The following is a 19,073-nucleotide window of genomic DNA, read 5'->3' as shown; positions in this document are numbered from 1 at the left end:
ACTTCGATCTAGGGTCAGCTCGACTTCGGACTCTGCCAAAAGCTCCACCGACTTCGAATATTCGCCGACTCTCCCGACCAAGTTCGGGGTGTCTCCAGTATTCGCCGACCTGCCTCGACCGAGCTCGGGGCGCTTCACCGAACACACCTCGGAATCTGGGAAGTCGAGCTACACTCAGCACCCGCCAAACCGACGTCATCAAACGTATGATGCGACCTCTCAACGGGCTTGGCCTCGCCAACAACCACACTTATGTGCGCGCCTACGCCCACCTATGTGGCCGTACATTACAACTCCACCATGCCACGTCTCCATAGCCTGCCCTCAACAGTCAAAGGACGATACCATGACTACTCCGGTCATACCCTGTTGTGACTGTCAACACCCTACCGTTCTCAAGAACGGACAGTACTACATGCCACCAACCAGCCTAAGCTGCTCGCCATTCGGTTCAGAGCCACGCCCCCTCATGATGGGGGCTGACAATGCCTCTGCCACCTGGGCCTCTTCACCATGACTATAAATAGCTCGGTCAGGTAATTTTTAAGAGACTTTTTGGCTGGACCAAATTTACCCCACTCTAACTTGATCATCGGAGGGCCCTCACCGGAAACATCGGTGAGGTTTTGTGCAGGTCCGCGGCCGTCGCGCAGGAGGTGGCTCCCATTTTCTCCTTCCAACCACCAGCGACTCCCTCGACTCCTCTAGCGTGGTCACCCTCGGGCCAAATTTGAACCACAACACATAGTTCAAAACTAAATATAAATATACAACAAAATCGAAACAAGGTGCATGCGAATCTAATCAGTTCATAAATTTTATTTTTCAAAACATCAAATTTTTTTCATCAGCCATGAACTATGATCATATTTATACCTTGTGGCTAGGCCAGATGGTGAGGTTAAAAATAGTCAAAATGCCAATGCATCTCCAATGAAGTTGATATCTATCTCTTATAGGATATATTTTTTTTATGATTATTTATATTAGTTATATTTAAATTTTGAAACTCTGGTCCTATTCAAAAAACAAGAAAAATCCAACACAAATTTTGTGAGGAAGGCCTTTATTATTATTATAAATAGAGGTTACGTATCTCAGTTTGTGTGGTGTGGAGTATCAATAAAAGAAAAAAGAACACAAATACTATTTTCAAAAAAAAATTTATTTTTTTTTATTTTTTTTAAGAAATTCAAGTTGAGCTAGTTGAGGAAATTCTTCATCCTTTCCGATTGGATCAAAGACGTTCGGGAAAAAAAAGAAATAAGGCCAGAATTCGAAGAACAGGGCAAACAAAAGCATCCTCCTTTTCTAGCAAAAATCTAGCGATTAGCCGACTGAAAATCAAGATTCTATAGGGAAGGAGAGCATTGAGGGGTTGTTACTTGATTTCTAGCGGTGTTTGGCTGGGGTGGTGGCGGACTGCATTTGAGCAAAGACTCGAACAAATTGCCGGTGAACACCGACCAAAGGCTGCGATCTTTGCTTGGAAGGTCGAGGAAAAGCATCATCCTTTAAATAGAGCCATAGAAAGTACCAAAGTCCCTCTCGACGTTGAATTTCACCGGAGAAAGCTGGAAAGCAGGTGACTCCCATAGAGAGTCTGCATATTCGCGGCACATACAACGCACATACATGATACATCTCAGCCCTCCATCACGTGTCGAGCATATGCCCTCCATCACTGTTCCAGGCTGATTCTTCTTCCAAGCCCAGCTCTGACCCACTTAGTGAAGTGAGGCATTGATATCTTTACTTCTTTATCTGAGTTGCAGCATTTCCATTGTCAGGTTTCATCCGGCAAAACATACTGGACCCAGATTTACTTAGAAAACGATATCTGAGGTGGGTGGCCTGCTCTTCTTGGTTCTAGCGAACATTATTTGAGGACCCCTGTTTGTAGGAAAAGCCAGGGCTCTCACACCTTTCATCTCGGAATTTTTGTGGCATGTCCGAGATGAGACAGTACAGCTTGTGACCTTCATGGTGGCGTCATTCATTTGGTAGTACTCGTACATGACTGGAGGCCATTTGGTGCTGCTATGCAAAAGATTGCTCTATGGTTGGACAAACACAATCCAGCCAAATACGAGACTGGAGATCGAACGACAGTAAGGTCGAGCTCATATAAGAATTAGGAAAAGGCTACAAGGCCCAAACAACTTACCAAAATAACTCTCAATCTGATGTGGCACATTGTATATAGCCCAGTAGTTTCAATGAAATGATGGCAGAAATTATCCAGGTCAAACACCCGGGAAAGAAAGTCTAAATATTTGAAATGATATATGGCACAACCGTCACTGACATCCTGAAGTGTTTTAAGGAAATAAAATGAAGGCTTGATGCTTCAAATAAACTTTATATTTCAGGGTGTTGGATTATGAAGCAGTGAGATTAATGAAGTGGGTTACCTGTAAATTTATGCTTGACTGCTACTTTGTTTCGAGAAGCAATGCAAGGATCTTCTTCCTTGGATTCATGCAACTGAACGGTCCAAATTTTTCCTCTTATCAATCAAACACCTGGGGGTGACGAAGCTATAATTTCAGTCATTAGCAAAAAATGGAGGTTGTACTGTTCTTGGTCTTTGGTCGGGTGACCGAGCATAAGATTTGCGTAAAGCTAAGGCATATATACCTACTGGTTTTACAAGTGCAATGGACTAGCTACTGTTTACATGTGATACTGCAACTGTAGTCATTGGAATTGTGATATATATTTCTCTGATACGGAGCCCGCAGGGTGAGGCATTGATGGAGGAATCAGAGGACATTATGTTGTGGGTTCAGTTCAGAGCTGTACTTTATGCCGTGGGTGAAGAATCATCAGGCAATGACATAGTAAAGAGGTAGCAGGACACAGTTTAATTGGCAGTAAATGTCTAATGACTAGGTACGTGAGTTGGTCGTCCATTGTCTATTTAATGTTTTGGATGAAAGATCCTCCTGACTCTTTAGATTTACTTAGTGCTAATATTGTTATATTGGATCTCCTCTAGCTTAATTTTCATTTAATTGCCTTTTTATTATTTTTGACTCAACAAGAGGCACCAAGTGCTTAAACGATATCATGTCTATGAATAAACGGGAGGTTACAAGCAGATTTTAGGAACTTTCGGCCATTGTCTAGTTTTATTATTATTAGTTTCCTTTTGGCGATCAAAATGGTGAAAATTCAGGTTGCACTCAACGTAGAAATAAATGAACATAATATAAATGGCGCATAACTACATTGGAGAATAAATTATATGAATCTTGGCTGTTAGATTAGGGCGCAAATAAGTTTGGTGGGACCATATGTTTAGCCATTAAATAGCTTGAATAGGCTAGCATTAATGATCGTTTCACCGTTTTGACCGCAATGGATAGGGTAGGGTATGGTCTAGAATCGAGTAGAGTTGTCTATCAAATTTTTAGAAGCTATAACTTAGTCATATGATACTTAATTGAGATGGATCTTTATAGGTAGCTAGTCTTTCACTTCTATCTCTCCTCGAGGTATGGTTCGAAACGAAAAAATGCATCTCATGTCTTTCTTGGTCGGACCAACCCAACCGGCGATTTCCTCTTTTTTTTCCAAATCGAATAACTTTTCTACATTTACGATGTAGCGCAAATTATTAGGAGGTTGAAATAGATTGAAATGTCATCATTTGAGCTCTAAAATGGGCTAATTAAATAGAAAAATTTCCTTTTGGAAAATATTTTGATTGGATATATCTTATAATCCGGAAGAATTAGGTAGAGTGATAGAAAGCGAATTTGATATATGAGCCAATATTTATCTTCTATAAAATTTTAGATTTTTCATATTTATTTCTACTAACCATATCTATTTTTAAAAAGCTAGTCTTATTAGAATTAGAAGAGAAATTTGATCCGAATTACGTAATGGCGAATCTCACTATTATAAGTAGAAACTACGCATCTCAGTTTTTGAATCATCAATAAAAATAAAAGAGATCTAAACCTTACTTTTGCTAAATTTTCTACTATTTTATAAAATTTTTTAAAGAGGTTTGAGTTGAGCAAAAAAAATTTTTCTTCCGGATTGGATCAACTAAAACCTAAGAAAAAGACTTTTCTCAAGTGTCAAAGCATCATCCATCTGAGAGAAATCGGAGAAAGAGTAGAAAATTTTTTTGCCCGTCTTAACTACTACTTGAGCCCATGTGTTGAACATATGCGATAGAATCAACTGACACCATGTCACCAATCACGAGGAAAAGGATGATGTTACAAATTTTATTATGTGGCTAATTATTTGAATCTATGTAGAGAAGCAGTAGTAACGGCAGGTGTATGTCTGTAACTAAATGGGGTGCCCTGATACCCCTCTGTTGCATCAAAAACTTTGCATGGCTGATGTGTCTTCTCATGTTAGTGGCTAGAAGCCTCAAAGTAATTAGTTTGTCTAGTGTTTGGGCATTGACGAGTCAGTCAAATGGAGTAACCAAGACTTCATAGTTGTTGTGCACGTAAGCTTTCGGTACATATAGATATTTTCTTTTAGCACCGCAGCCTTGTATTATTACAGATAGTCACCACATCATTTATCTCAAAGGTGTACAGCTTTTATTTATTTCTGAAATATGACAAGATATTGTTAGTACGATATACGGTATGTGATGGTGATAAAAAAAAACTATTTATCTCTGAAATAGATAATATGATGACCTTCCATGATGGTACAGTATAAAAGTTGCACCGTAGATGATCCGGAACGGATCCGGAGGAAATTGAGTTAATATGGCCAACAGGTAAATTCCTTTGGTTTTCTCATCTGTTGTTTAGAGAGAGAAATCGAAACAACTCAACTTCAAGGTCCATCTCCTTCAGAACCAATGTTTGTTCTTGTGCTAGTGTGATTGTGGGCAACTTCTTAAAACCTTGAGTTAATGTTCTCTTTCGGTCAATTTTCTTATATGCTGCACTAGACCTCTCTATATGCACTGAAAGAAGGAATTCCTCAGAGATTTTTATCATGGCCAGGTTTATGATCAACGGTGAACTCGATCCAGATCTTTGATCCCTAGGCCAAAGTGGTGGACGGCACGATACTTCGAAATGGTTGTGTGAGGTGCTTGCCGCGGGTTGCTCCTTGTGCTAGCCATCTAGTTGCCCTGCTATCCATCAACTGGCCCTTAATGTGTCTGATAGGAAGCATTAATTACTCTTCTCCTATGTACCGCTTAGCTAGGGGTTTGGTGCCTTCCAATGCCCATGGATGCAGGAGTCGTGCATATATATATATATATATATATATATATATATATATATATATATATATATGTATGTATGTATGTATGTATGTATGTATGTATGTATGTATGTATATATATATATATATATATATATATATATGTATGGGAAAAAAGACATAAAAGATCCTTAAGAGTTATAAAAAGTAAGAGTATTTTTTGTTCAATAAAAAATAGGTAGATTGATAACCTACCAATCCCCATATATATATATATATATATATATATATATATATATATATATATATATATATATATATATATATATATAAGAGATTGCAAATAAGTCGAGTTGACTTATAATCCAATCCGACCTGATCCGCTTAGACCCAACCTGGCTCGTTTTGGAGGATTCGTAGGGCAGGATTGGGTTCAAAAATGGACCCATTCCATTTCCAAGTTGGATCTGGATTTACTGCATTCAGACCCGACCGATCTGATCCAACCCATTTAAATTTTGGTTGTTAATAACTTATTGCTGCTTGTTAATAATCTCAATGTGATATCACTCTACCGTCACTTGCACCAAAGAGTCTTGAGGCATGGGCGATGAATGGATGTGCGCAACTACATCAATTTGCTTTTGTCCCTGCCCAAATTTTATTAAGAACAAAACTCATTACATTGCAGATTAACGGTTTAAACTTCTTTAAATTGTCACCAACAAAAGAAAAAAGTACATTGCAAATCCGAATCGGACTTGAACCGGACTCGGATTTTTTGGGTTGGGATCGGATTATACATAGATCCGATCTGATCCGAATGACCTGTTGGGTTAGAAATTTTAGCAATGAATCCGACCCGACCCGATCTTTTATTGGAATGGGTCTGGGGTCCGACATTAAGACCAGAACAAGAAACCAAATTAGGTCAGAGTCACTCATGACCTAGTCCAATTTGTCCCATTTGTACCCCTATATATATATATATATATATATATATGGCTAATCATATGAGATCTATGCTATGGATAATTTTGTTAGATATTTCTATTGAACTTTTTAATATTTTATATACTGATTCCGTAGATGTTTTATTCTAGATTGGTTTAATAAACTCAATTTACCACACACACACACACACACACACACACACATATATATATATATATATATATATATAAAAGATTGCAAATGGGTCGGGTTGACCCGTAACCTGATTTGACCCGATCCGCTTAGACCCAACCCGACCCGTTTTGGAGGATTCGTGGGGCCGAACCGGGTTCTAAAATTGGACCCATTTCATTTCTGAGTTGGATTTGGGTTTACTGAATTCAGACCCAACGATCTGACCCGAACCATTTAAATTTTGGTAGTTAATAACTTATTGCTGCTTGTTAACAATCTCAATGTGATATCACTCTGCCACCACTTGCACCAAAGAGTCTTGAAGTATGGGCAATGAATGGATGTGCGCAACTGTATCAATGTGTTTTTGTCCCTGCCCGAATTTTATCAAGAATAGAACCCATTAATACATTGCAGATTAACAGTTTAAGCCTTTTTAAAAGGTCACCAATAAAAGAAAAAAAGTACATTGCAGATCCGAACCGGATCCAAATTTTTTGTGTTGGGATCGGATTATATATACACCCGATCCGATCTGAATGACCTGTTAGGTCAGAAATTTTAGCAATGGCTCCTACCCGATCTAACCTGATTTTCTATTAGAGCGGGTCTGGGTCCAACATTAAAACCCGAATAAGAAACCGGATTGGATCGGAGTCACTCATGACCTAGTCCAATCCATCCCATTTGCACCCCTATATATATATAAAGCCATGCCGACCTTTCAGCCAAAACTATTCGACAAGTTGAAATATGTCTGAGTCTTTAACGGCGATCCTTGCATCAGTGCAAGAAAATAACACGCCCAATTTGAACTTAAATAGTATATTTCAAATTATGTCAAATGTTTAGGATTGAAGTTGCACGTAATTTGAATATGCAGCACATGCACCATTTAGATAACATTTTGTCTACATATTCATCTATGCTATTAGGATACGGTCCAATATGTTGTGTAATTGGTAGATAACTTTAATGCTCTAAGAAGTTCATCAAATTTATCTTTCGTTATGGTAATACTGGCCAACATTCAAAAATCATACCTAACCTAAACCCATAGGCCTACGGGTCAAGTATCATCACTTAAATGATAAATGACATGGATATTCATAGCTGTTATGCAACATTAATAACTCTAAGAGTTGGACAATTTTTTTTTTTTTAACAAAAAACTATTGAAGAATGTTTCGAATTGTTTTTGATAATCTTATAACCTACGGAAGCTCCTCGGAGAGATCCTCCATGACTTGGATTTCCCTCCACCAACCTCGTAGGCAGAAGACAGAATACGTCATCAGTCCCTCCTCCTTGTCCATATAGGTCAAAATGCTTTAAACGCACCACATCACACAAAATAACAACTTTGAATGGCAGGGGCTTCCGTACCCACAAGATAGAAGGTTGACTAACATCAGCAGCTGAAAATTTTTGAATCGAATTCCGCCAACAAAAGAGATTGACTTAAACCTAAATGTGTCCAGAACTTTAATGAATGAGCTCAGTATATAATTATAGAATAATTCCATTGTTGACAGACAAGATGTCTACATGCATCATGCATGTAGTTTATTCAATGAGGATGCGATCCCACAAATCAAGGATTGGAAAAAAAATGTATCTTATTTTTTTAGGTCCTTAAAAAAATGTTTTATTATATTTCATCCTTTCAGTTAAAAATTAATGCGAGGAGTGTATTTTTTGTTAAGAAAAGATATCATTTGTAAGCATAGACAATTGGCTAATGAAATCGAATTCATGGTTCATGGGTGAAGGCAAAAGGTATTTGTAGCCTAAATTTCCCTCGAACTAGAAGCATGCATTTCTTGTTGGTCTATCAGGTTATAAAGCATAATAGAGTACTCGCATGCATGAACGACGTAAGCACTGCATGTATTAAGGATGTTTTTTTTTTTTTTTGCCCTTTAAGATTAGGATGTTTACAATGTATTGATCTACATTCAAATCTCTTTTGCTGCCAACAAAAATTTTACTCAACCAATTGGGTCACAACACCCGTTCAAATGACACCAAGCACATTCCATAAGCAAGCTCTGTTCTAGCTAATATTTAATATCACTAGACTGCATATATTTTGTGAAAGGAAAAGTTAACCGTGTGTTATACCCATCTCTCTTCATCATAATGGATAGAAGATAAAAGACTGAGAATTACTTTAATGAAGCATGAAAGAAAAAACCGAAATGATTAAACAGGAAACATAGATTGTGATTTATATTAAGAGACAAGCGGTGTTATAAAAAATTACTCTCTTAACAACACTCTGAATTCGGAACCCACATTAAATTATAACAGATTATTTAAAACGGCTAGAGCATTATACTAAACTCGTAATAGGAGGCATTCATTGACGAGGCCTTTCATCGCAAGCGGACAAAGAGGGACACTGATGAAGGATGTGATGCTGCTATTGAATGAAAAGACCAGAGAATGCACTGGTCTTATCTGTATCTCTCTCTTTTCCACCGTCCATGTGTATGGCTCTTGCTTGCGCCCCATTCAACACAGAGATCAATTTTATCCGATGGAGCCAAAGCATAGTTCTCTCTCCGTCAACTCAATTCAAGGAGTCATCAGTTCCTAGTTCTAAGTTTGTGAAATCTAGCAATTAAGTCTAATTGTAAAAAATCATGCAAGTTACACCAGTGTGTTTGATAACCATAGAAACTATGGATACACCTCGCAAGGATCCCGCTGTAGGGTGCACCGTCCTCATTGATCATCCTTGCAAGAAGCCAAGATACCGCACTCCACCTTGCCCAGGTAGGTCTATTTTCTTTTTCTTCCAATGCATCCAAAAGAAGTCTCAAAATTAACACATCCCGAAATGTCTTCTGAGCAAACATCAATTCAGTCTACAGAACACCATCCAAGTTGTTAGCCATAAAAGAGGGCATTCAATCTGTAGCATTGTTCACCTCACAGTAGCTATGTTTTGCAACACACACACACACAAAAAAAAAAAAAAGCCCCCTCTCACCAAACTCCAAATATTCTGTACGTACTTATTTATTTTTAAAACATTGACAAACCCAAACAAAAAAAAAGAGCTTGCAACAAACATCATAAAACCAACATCACAACCCATTGCACAAATAAACAACTCCAAAGAATAATAATAACAAAAGGCAAATGGATTTCTGTACTCATAAAATAGAAAACTTTTTAGCCATTTAACCAACCCAACCCAACCCCACCCCTTTCTACACCGCCGACCCGGCACACCAAACATAAACCAAGTCAGTAAATCGCAACTAACAAAGAACAAAAAACAAAGAAAGAAATTATTAATCCCGTTGTTAATTGAGGTCTAATCCGAGATTAGATTAGACTTGGTAGATAATTAGGAAGCAAGGGAGCACGGCCCGGGGATCGAACACCACGAGCTCTCCTTGTCCCCGAGCCAACGACTCGCCGGCCGACTCGGGGTCCGACTCGGCCCGGACCCGGCCGGCGATGACACGGGAAATTAGCATCGCCCTCCGACCGGCCCCGCCGCCGCCGATCTCGTCGGCCCGGCCGCTCCCGGCGAAGGTCCGGATACCCTCCGCCTTCCCCCCCGGCGACCATACCTCGCAGCACGCCACCCTGCCGTCATAGATCGCATCGCCGCCAGCGGAGGCGCACGAGTTGGGGGCGCGGTGGAAGCGCATCATCTCGTTGCCGTCGGCGGCGCAGCGGGCGTCGTCGGAGCGCGCGGCGGCGCAGCGGGCGCGGACCGCGGCGCGGTACTCCTCGAACCGGGCGACGGTCCGGTGCGGATTGTGGACCCGGAAGAGCATCTCGATGTCGCCCGGGAACGCGGCAGCCCGGGCGGACCAGCTCGAGCCGAAGATTATCTCGACCACCCGACGGGACGAGTGGCCGGCCGGCAGCTCGGCGAGGGTCGGGAACTGGTGGGAGTGCGCCAGCCCCGCCGGCAGCGGCGAGGCCGGGGCCGGCGGGGGCTTAGGTCTGGGTTTGGTTTGGGGTCGTGACGCGGGCTTTGTGGAGGCCTTTTTGGGGAGAGAGGAGGGGGGTTTAGGGACGAGAAAGACAACGTCTTTGAGGGCGTGGGGGTAGTTGGCGCAGGAGAGAGGGAGGAGGGGCTTCTTTGACGGCGTCGGGGGGTAGACGTCTTCCAAGGCGTTGGATTTGCATTGCAGGGCTTTAACCCACCCCGTCGCCATTAACGGCGGCGAGGAGCAGTCGAAACTGGAACAAATGTGCGCGTGCGTGTGAGAGAGAGAGCGAGACCAAGGCCAAAGGGAGGGGGGCGGAGGTGGGAATTTGGTTTTTTGGCTTCGGCGATGGCTTTATGCGTTGGTTCTGGGGATGATTTATCTTCTCGTTCATCGCTGCGCTGTTTCCGGGCTTTGGGCAGGGTGTGAAGTATAATTTCAAAGCAAGCGGGGGGCAAGTTGGTGTAAACGTTATTTACGCTTCATTATTGTGCTTGGACCGAGCTGAGGTGGGCCCGTGGATTTTTGGGTTCAGAATTAGGCCCATTTAATGGTCCAGGGTTGAATTTTGCTTGTAATGAATCCTATCTTGCTTGATTCATCTATGGTTTGGATTTTGGTTAGATGGGTGATCATCTACGGATAATTTCTAGGGTTGAATATGCTGTACATTAACGTTGCACTTGACTGTGTAGATAATATGATTCTCACAGCGATAATATCATTCTCTGGTAGAATGAATGCTACATTGTTAGCAGCCATGCAATTATTTCGATGGTATGTAAAACATTACAGTACATGGCTTGTTACTCGATCAGGAATTTATGTGTTTGGTACTAATGAATTGTGTCTATCATACATGCCCCGTGGTTAGGGCTAAGGCATCATTGCTGATAAATGTGATGCATGACCAACTTGTGGCCAATGGCTCACAATTTTTTCTTTTTACTGAAGTATGTTAATATATGCTTATGAATTGTACTTTGTCTATGTGTATGTTATGTGCTAATGCTGCTTTTATTTCATTATTTATGGCTCGTCTTTGAAAATCTATTGGTATTACTGCTAGTCTGTAACATGATTTTTGTTGAACTCTCCACCAATTAGCATTGTAACAATCGTCTATCAAAATAGTCCTCTCTTTTTTTCTTTTGTTTGGACAAATATATGGTGTCGCGCATTCAAAAGAACCTATGCAAACTTCAAAAGAAAATTGAAGCCATATGAATCATCTTTGGTGAAGTATCAGTGAGTGACATGGTGATAGAGGGAGATGAAAGCATCCCTGATGCATTTATAAGAATTATTTCAACACCCGAGGACTTCTCTGACTATTCAATTTAAACCAAATGACACTACAACTTACTCTACTAACAAATTCTTAACAATAGATTACAATTAACTAGTAAATCACAATCCGATATACAGTCAAGTAAAATCCGACAGCACTACTTTGTGTCAAAGTGAGAATTTTCAGTAGTCGAAGATCTGATAATTATGAGAACAGCCCAAACAATTGCCCAGGTTGGTTGTTGCCCAGCTATTTTAATTTGTTCCATCCCTCGAGAACTTTCTTTTAGGATTCGATGGACATCACAAACACGCACCGGATGAAAAGTAAGGCCCATGGAAATGGCATGGGGTTGCTTTGAAGTCATTCTAAAGCTCACGTGAGCAAACTGTTTCCCTATTCCCTTCTCCAGACCTGTGGCCACTCTCTAAAGAGGATAATGCTTCCTTGTTCCTTCCTTTGCATGGAGTTTTTCATATAGATGGGATATTGATATTAAATGTAATAACTCAAAACTTCACCCAAAAAGGCTAGCCTAAGATCTAACTAGCGAATAACCGATGTGGGACAAAATACACGCACGTATTGGTCCTTACATACTCTCTCCATTTAAGTTCTAATGTCCTCGCCAGACTAAGGGTTTAAATCCATTCAAATATAATTACAAACATTACGATGGATTCGTGATCAGCTCCAATGGACCTGTACTGCAGTGTCTCTTAGTTTACATAGGTCATGAGTCAGATCCACTCTGATATTATTTGTAACAATTTAAGGAATCATCCAAAATAGTTAGCCGAAAAAATATTATTTAGATTTTTTAATTATGTATAAGTATTTAAAATTTATTTAGTAAATAATTGATGTGGGATTAAAAATATGCGTACCAAAAAAATTGGGAAAAAAAAGGACACGACAAAGAAGGAGAGTAGTTGCATCGGAGGCTTGTTCTTTCAACTCGGTATGAAAGGCCGAAAGCGCGTGCTCAACAACCAGATGCATGCATTATTGCATGGATAGAAAACAAACTTACCAATGACCGAACACTTATCTGGATTATGACGCTGGCGTCATCAGGTGCAGTGGGCTAGGAATAATTAATGTTCCAATCAGAGAGATGGAACAGAATTCGAGGTTTAACTCTTGAGAAAAAGTAATATATGTTTCTAACCACTACCCTTGCTGAAATCATTAACCATTCAAAATGGAATTATGTATTTGATTTTGTTGCTTATATTAAAATGTTGTACTTAAGGGAAATCTTTTTATTCCGAGTTCGGTAGTCAAGTGAAACTTGAAGACCCAACCGATGCTATAAACCAAGAAAGCCTCGGTTTCTGTTCTCCAGTCTCTCCCACAGCAGTCTCTTATCAGTCTGGTAGTTGGGTGGGCTTTTTTGGTCATTCCCATGATGATAAAAGGAGAGTTTGCATACAGAAGGAAGGGATAGAATGGATGAGGAAAATGAAACCGTGGAAGAAGTTGCCTAAAGTTTCTCCCACTCCCTTGAAACTATTGGTGGAGTAAAACGATGGGGGGACACGGCCACAAGAAAGACGACAGCTTTGAGATTTTTGGTATGATGAAAGAAAGGTTGGAATATTGAAAAACATGGGGAAGGCCTGGGAACTGAAGTAAAGTCAGAGGGCAGGCCAGTGGGAGGATTTGAATGGGGACGAGGATTCCGAAATTGCTTTAAACGAGGGGGGAGACACAGGGCTAATGCGAATCCCGGGAAACGCGCCGTCTGCCCGGGCGTGCGCCTCGGACCACTCGGTAGCGAGGAAAAATGGAGGCTTTGGCCTGGGTAATGGCGAGTCCAGACTCGGAGACTAGTATGCTGATAGAAAGAGGTTCTGGTGTTCCTCATTTTTTATTTTTATTTTAAGGATCGAGTAAAGTGGGAACTCAGAACTGCACATTCAGAAAGCTCTTGATAAAACCATTGTCTTGTAATAATGACTAACAAAAAACTCCCATTTAGAGAATATAGCAATATGGCACGATTTGACAAAAATGTTGATGTAAGAAGCATCAAATGGAGGGGAAGAAAGGTCAATCACAATATGGCCAGTTTATAATGCAATGATGATGATGATGATGATGATTTGCACGAGCTATTTTGTATATTAAAGCACAACACATGGCTTAAAATTGTTGTAATAATTACTTCGATGTGATAATGATCTTTGTGTAATACCAACGATGTCTCTCATAATAAGACTTGCGTCTGCATACGATGGTTATCAATTTGATTTGCCTGCCTTCATGGACTTCCGTGGTCGAATCTACCACTCAGGTGTATTGCATTTTCATGTGCGTGATTTGTCAAGGCTACTTAGTGCGCATTGAAAGAGGGCAGGTCATAAAGCAATGATAATGCTGCTATATTGTAATTTGAGTATCACAAAATAGAAACATGGAACTTTGATCATTTGTATGACTTTCGATTGATTCCTCTACAATTTGGGTCAGGTTTCAAGGTCATTATTTTAGTAGGAGGAATTCCAAAAATAATTTTAAGTTTTAGCACGAGACACGTGGGATGATTATTATCACACCCCTCTCCCCCCAACTAGTTTTTGTCTCTTGTCTCCAAGAATCAATGCCAATTTAGGTTCTCTTTAGTAAAAAGGTTCAGTCAATCACGAATCATGGAAGGTAATAGAAATTATACATTCTTCCACAATTCCGTTCCCCTGTAAAGCGTCTAGATGAACATGATTGTTGGAAGCACGATTAACAATAAAGAATGTGTTATTAAAACCTCATTGTGTTTATAATAACATGATGAACTCCTTTAGTTTTTGTATTTTTAAACCTTCATGCTCTCCTTCCATGATCTATCCCCTAACTTTGGGAACTTTGCTATAGCTGGATTATTATTAACCTTTTACACGATGGTTCCTAGGTATAGATGGCATCCGATGCAATTAAGCTCTGATTCTTCATGAATCGAGCATGTATAAGCCATAATGTCATAATGAGCTTTAGCAAAGGTATGCCCAGGAAAACGGTGAAGTGGATAAAGGCTAAGGTATTGATTGAAAAAATTCAATGATATGGTAAGTGGACTACACACAAGATTCGAGTAGTTGCTACTAGATCATCAACAAGATGTCCTTTTAGATTGGGGCATGAGCCGTTTTCATGTTTTCCAAACATACAAAGCGCTAAGAGGGCTTCTTGCAGGGAATTCTGTAGGCAAATTCGAGGCATATTTCATGCTATCCAAGAGCTGAGTTTGAGTGCCAAGATAAATTTATCCAGACATTTATAATAATAAAGTCGCTGATTGGTTATCTCACTAATCTTGTGAAGATGATGTAACATAAAACTTGATGGAGGACATTTCTGATGACATGGAAATCCTATCTAGGTTCTCAAGAAAAGAGTGAAAATGCTGTTAGAGACTCAGTGGAAAGTAATGTAAAAAATGTTGGGAGGGATAGGTGGCTTCCTCTTATATTAAGTTCTCTCAAGATCTTTTTGGATTATTTTCTTTCATGATCTCTTATAAAATACCCTATACTCTGTACATTTTAGCCGATTGCTCGCTCCAATAATGAAGATGGTCTGGAATTTGGATGGAACATGCTAAATTTTGCTATATTTATTCTATATATTTTTATTATTTTATTCAGCTGTTTCTAGGATTATAACAACAAAACATGAAGTTGTGAATTGCCTTTTGAATTTCATATTGAAAAAGGAAACAAAAATAATGCAACTCAAGAACATCGTCCTCTACAAAGTGAGATGCATTTAGTGGCTTGCCCTTGGGAACATATTCATTGGAAAACAAGGCAATAAATTGATGCGGAATGCAACCTAGGACTGGCAAATGAGTAAGCTATTTACAAGCTAGCTTGAGTTTAACTCAAACTTTGGCGCAGATTTAGCTAGCTCGATTAAAAAAATAATCCAAGCTAACTAATCTTAGCTTGCTCGAGCTTAGCTCGAATTAGTTTGAAATACTAATTTTCAAATAATTTGCAATATATATTAATAATTATTATGTAATAATTTGTAATATATATCAAACCAAGCATGATCGGATCCATGCTCGCTCAAAGAGCCGTATATCTGCACCCCTACTATAGTACTACTGTTGTATTCCTTACAACATTTGCAGCAGATCGGACACACCTATCCAAAAATAAAGAAAGAAAGAATAAAAGGGAAAAAAGAAACCAGTAGTATCAAGTATCAAAAAATTATGACGTTACTCCTTGCTCCTAACAAATTATGCTCCAAGTATCTCCCTTCATGTTAGGCAAAGAAACAAACATTAGAGGGGAATCATGCCTCCCTCCAGCGGCATGCATTGAGGCGAGGCCTATTGCCAGAGGCCCACTTGTACATTTCCATAAACTAAACGGGAGCTATTGATGGGCCGACACCGGTTCGGGCCCAGCCAAGATATACAAAGAACCAAATCAGGCTTGGAAGCCCGTGGACCTTACTTTTAACGCCCAAGAAGAAAACCAAGGCGCGACCCGGACCATAGAGCCCGACGCCGCCATGGCCGCCGCCGCGGCCGCAGCGACGGCGTCGCTGCCCCGCCCTTCCCTTCTCAATCGTCTGATCACGCTGGACTCGGCCTTATCCCTCCGCATCCACTCGCTTTTCCGTACTGTCCCCGCTCCCTCCTCAAAGCCCTCGAGATCTCCGGCGACGGCCGCTTCTGGTTCCCCATCCCCCTATCCCTCCTCCCCTTCTCCTCCTCCGCCGCCGCTTTCCTTCTCCTCCTCGCCCTCCTCCTCGGTTCCCTCCTCGACCTCCTCCTCGTCGGCCTCGTCAAGCACCTCGTCCGCCGCCCCCGTCCCGTCTACAACAAGGGCATGAGCCTCGCATTCGCCGTCGATCACTGGTCCTTCCCCAGCGGACACTCCTCCCGCGTCTTCTTCATCGCCTCCTTCCTCCGCCTCTCCCACGCGTCCCTCCGCCAACTCCTCGCCGCCCCCCGCTGGATCGGCGCCCACTACGGCGGCGACCCCGCCGAGCTCTTGTTGCGGCTCGTCTTGGTCTGGTCCGTCGCCACCTCCGCCTCTCGGGTCCTCCTCGGTAGGCATTTCGTTCTCGATGTCGTCGCTGGGTCTTGCCTGGGTGTATTGGAAGCTTTCATTGGGTTCCATCTCTTCCACTCCTACAGATTTTAAACAGACGTTAATATCGTTTGTTCGGGTTGGTTCGTTGTAATCTGCTTTCTTGACTAACTGTCATCTTACTTATACGAAATTATGCAATTTTTTCTCATTCTCCATTGTTTATAGGCTTCTTGTTATTTAGTCAGAATTACAGAAGAGAATTTAAGACCACTATCAGATATAAAATTCCTTGCTCACTAAATTCTAAATCAGATATATAATTTCTCACTAAATCAATCTTTCTCTAGATGTCTCCTTGTGTTGATTTCTGTCCTTTAGATAAAGATCTCGTTAAAAATCAAATCCTATGAGAAAATAGTCTGCAATTACTAGGAGCTCTTGATTTCATTTTTAGAGCGTTTGTGGTTGCAACCGTAGCAGCAAATTTCTTGGAGGCAAAGTGTGCTAGGATTTACTAATGCTCTTAAACACCTATCTTTCGTTGTTACCTACTTTTTTGCCTTATGCTCCAGGAGTCTGGAGTTCAGTCCCCTTCATCCATTTGTCAAAATGATGCTTTGGATGTGTCATTAACCCCTAAGAAGAAAAGGTTTGGTCTATGATTATGATATGTGACAACTCAAAGAGTAAAGTTGGTTCTGGTCAACCAAGAGCAGGTGTTTGTGTTGATGAGCATCACCATCCGTAGATATCTATAGGAAGTTTGTGATAAAGTAGCTGGTTATTATGTTTTCAATTTCAGGAGCTTTTGACTATTGGGTTGTTTTAAAAATGCTGAATGTCGGTTAGATTATAGGCATCGATGGCTACACCAATACAAGTGAACTCAGAATGAATATCTGAGTGGTTTTATATAGGTACAATACCTCAAAAAGCTTTATTGTTCCCAAGGGGAGAAGTAATGAAGGGAGAATGAGGGACACAAAAGTGCAGGAAGCTTTTAAAGCCTAAGGATTATGCTAAGCAGCTGAGTCATGGCTAGAAGCTTGAGAATGGGCAACATTGCTAAACATGAAAAGAATTGTTGTAGCTCATGGCATAATGTTCCAAGAGAGGGCCATTGTCAGAAAGGTAACTGACAGTGCTTCAATGTCTTTAGCTTTTTCCTTTATGGATAGTCTAAAAGATGGTGACATAGCAATGCACTTGCTTGAGCATTTAAATTTAGAAGTGAGATAAAATGGAGATGCAAAGGAGAGTACAAGCCTCTGGGAACACCATAGGATAAGTCTGTTCTCTAGGAAGAAGTGCTGGAAGTCTGGATTGGAATTTCTTGAAACTTGATTGTGGTTAGCAACTTAATTACCAAGTTTCTGTATAAAGGATATAAGGACAGTAAAGGCACGGGATGGACTGAATCAAATGTCTTACTGAATAGTCTCTCCCCAAGTAAAGAAATTATTGAGTGATAATTGATAAAGGAGATAAGCCTCATTTGATATTGTAAACCAAATTTAGGAGAATTATTTTTCAATACAAATATTCTTTGCAAACAAACTTAGACTACTGAAATTCTAGAAGATGAATTCTGGGTAGGAAAAGTATGGATTAGTAGAGAGAGGGGAAATTGTTATCTTTTATCTGCCTGATATCTCTTTCCAAATATTTTTTCTTTCAAAAATGTAATATATTATGGGCATCTACTATTGTTCATTTTTTTTTGGCCTGAGCATTTGATACTATCAATTTAGAGATTTTAGAGAAGCTTTTGGGCATGTTAGTGGTCAATCCTGTTATCCCAAGGGAAGATCTACACTCCTTGAGCTATCGCTTTTATCCTCTCTCTATTGATATACTGTCATAAATCATAATTATAACCATCATTGTAAAACCTCATCCTAGCTATTTAGAGTAAGCTTTATGAATCCTCATTCACTGAGAATTCCTCCCACATCTTTCGACAAGGAATAAATACCCCTCCTTACTAGGACCCCCTCGGGTATTCATTGCTCATGCCCGTACCATCTATACTGTAAGCCATTGGTAGAAGGAAATTATACAGCTCTCTACTATTGTTGATGGGGAAAGAGTGGAAAAGGTATGGTGAGAACAAAACAGTAAAGAAAACAAACTCAGAGATGATTTTTTCCTGTTTGAGAATTCAGATCTCATTGACTTTTTATGTAAAATCTTCTTTTGTTCGCTTGCTTCATGCCTGAGAGTGACCATGATAACTGCTCATTGAGATAAAAGATTGCACCTACTAGTTGAAAGGATGTTTACCTCCCATAGGAGATTTTGCTGACTGTGCACCATATCATATAACAGGAGACAATTCCATTTGTTTATTATTTAATTTAATTTTGTAAAAAATTACAGAAAAGCATGGAATCCACTATATGATGCCATGATATAAGACTGGAGGATCCACTGGGTCTGTCT

At 40.2% G+C, this 19,073-nt stretch overlaps 2 protein-coding genes across 2 annotated transcripts; one reads left to right on the top strand and one right to left on the bottom strand.

The window, feature by feature from the left end:
* Positions 1-8,735: 8,735 nt before the first annotated feature.
* On the bottom strand, positions 8,736-10,749 carry LOC103705153. Its single transcript, XM_008788774.4, has one exon. The coding sequence runs from the start codon at positions 10,515-10,517 to the stop codon at positions 9,675-9,677; it is 843 nt and encodes a 280-aa protein (XP_008786996.2). The 5' UTR covers positions 10,518-10,749; the 3' UTR covers positions 8,736-9,674.
* A 5,294-nt stretch (positions 10,750-16,043) lies between these two features.
* LOC103705152 (probable lipid phosphate phosphatase beta) lies at positions 16,044-16,851 on the top strand. Its single transcript, XM_008788773.4, is given in 2 exon segments — positions 16,044-16,213; positions 16,216-16,851. Coding segments are annotated over 2 exon segments (636 nt in total). The 5' UTR covers positions 16,044-16,104; the 3' UTR covers positions 16,743-16,851.
* Positions 16,852-19,073: the final 2,222 nt, after the last annotated feature.

This window comes from Phoenix dactylifera, chromosome 2 (assembly GCF_009389715.1).
Source record: "Phoenix dactylifera cultivar Barhee BC4 chromosome 2, palm_55x_up_171113_PBpolish2nd_filt_p, whole genome shotgun sequence".
Lineage (NCBI taxonomy): Eukaryota > Viridiplantae > Streptophyta > Magnoliopsida > Arecales > Arecaceae > Phoenix > Phoenix dactylifera.
This window is presented reverse-complemented; position numbering and strand designations above follow the sequence as displayed.

Bases quoted from the DNA above. Each gene is read 5' to 3' on its own strand.
- LOC103705153 (XM_008788774.4), bottom strand. From the start codon at position 10,517: ATGGCGACGGGGTGGGTTAAAGCCCTGCAATGCAAATCCAACGCCTTG.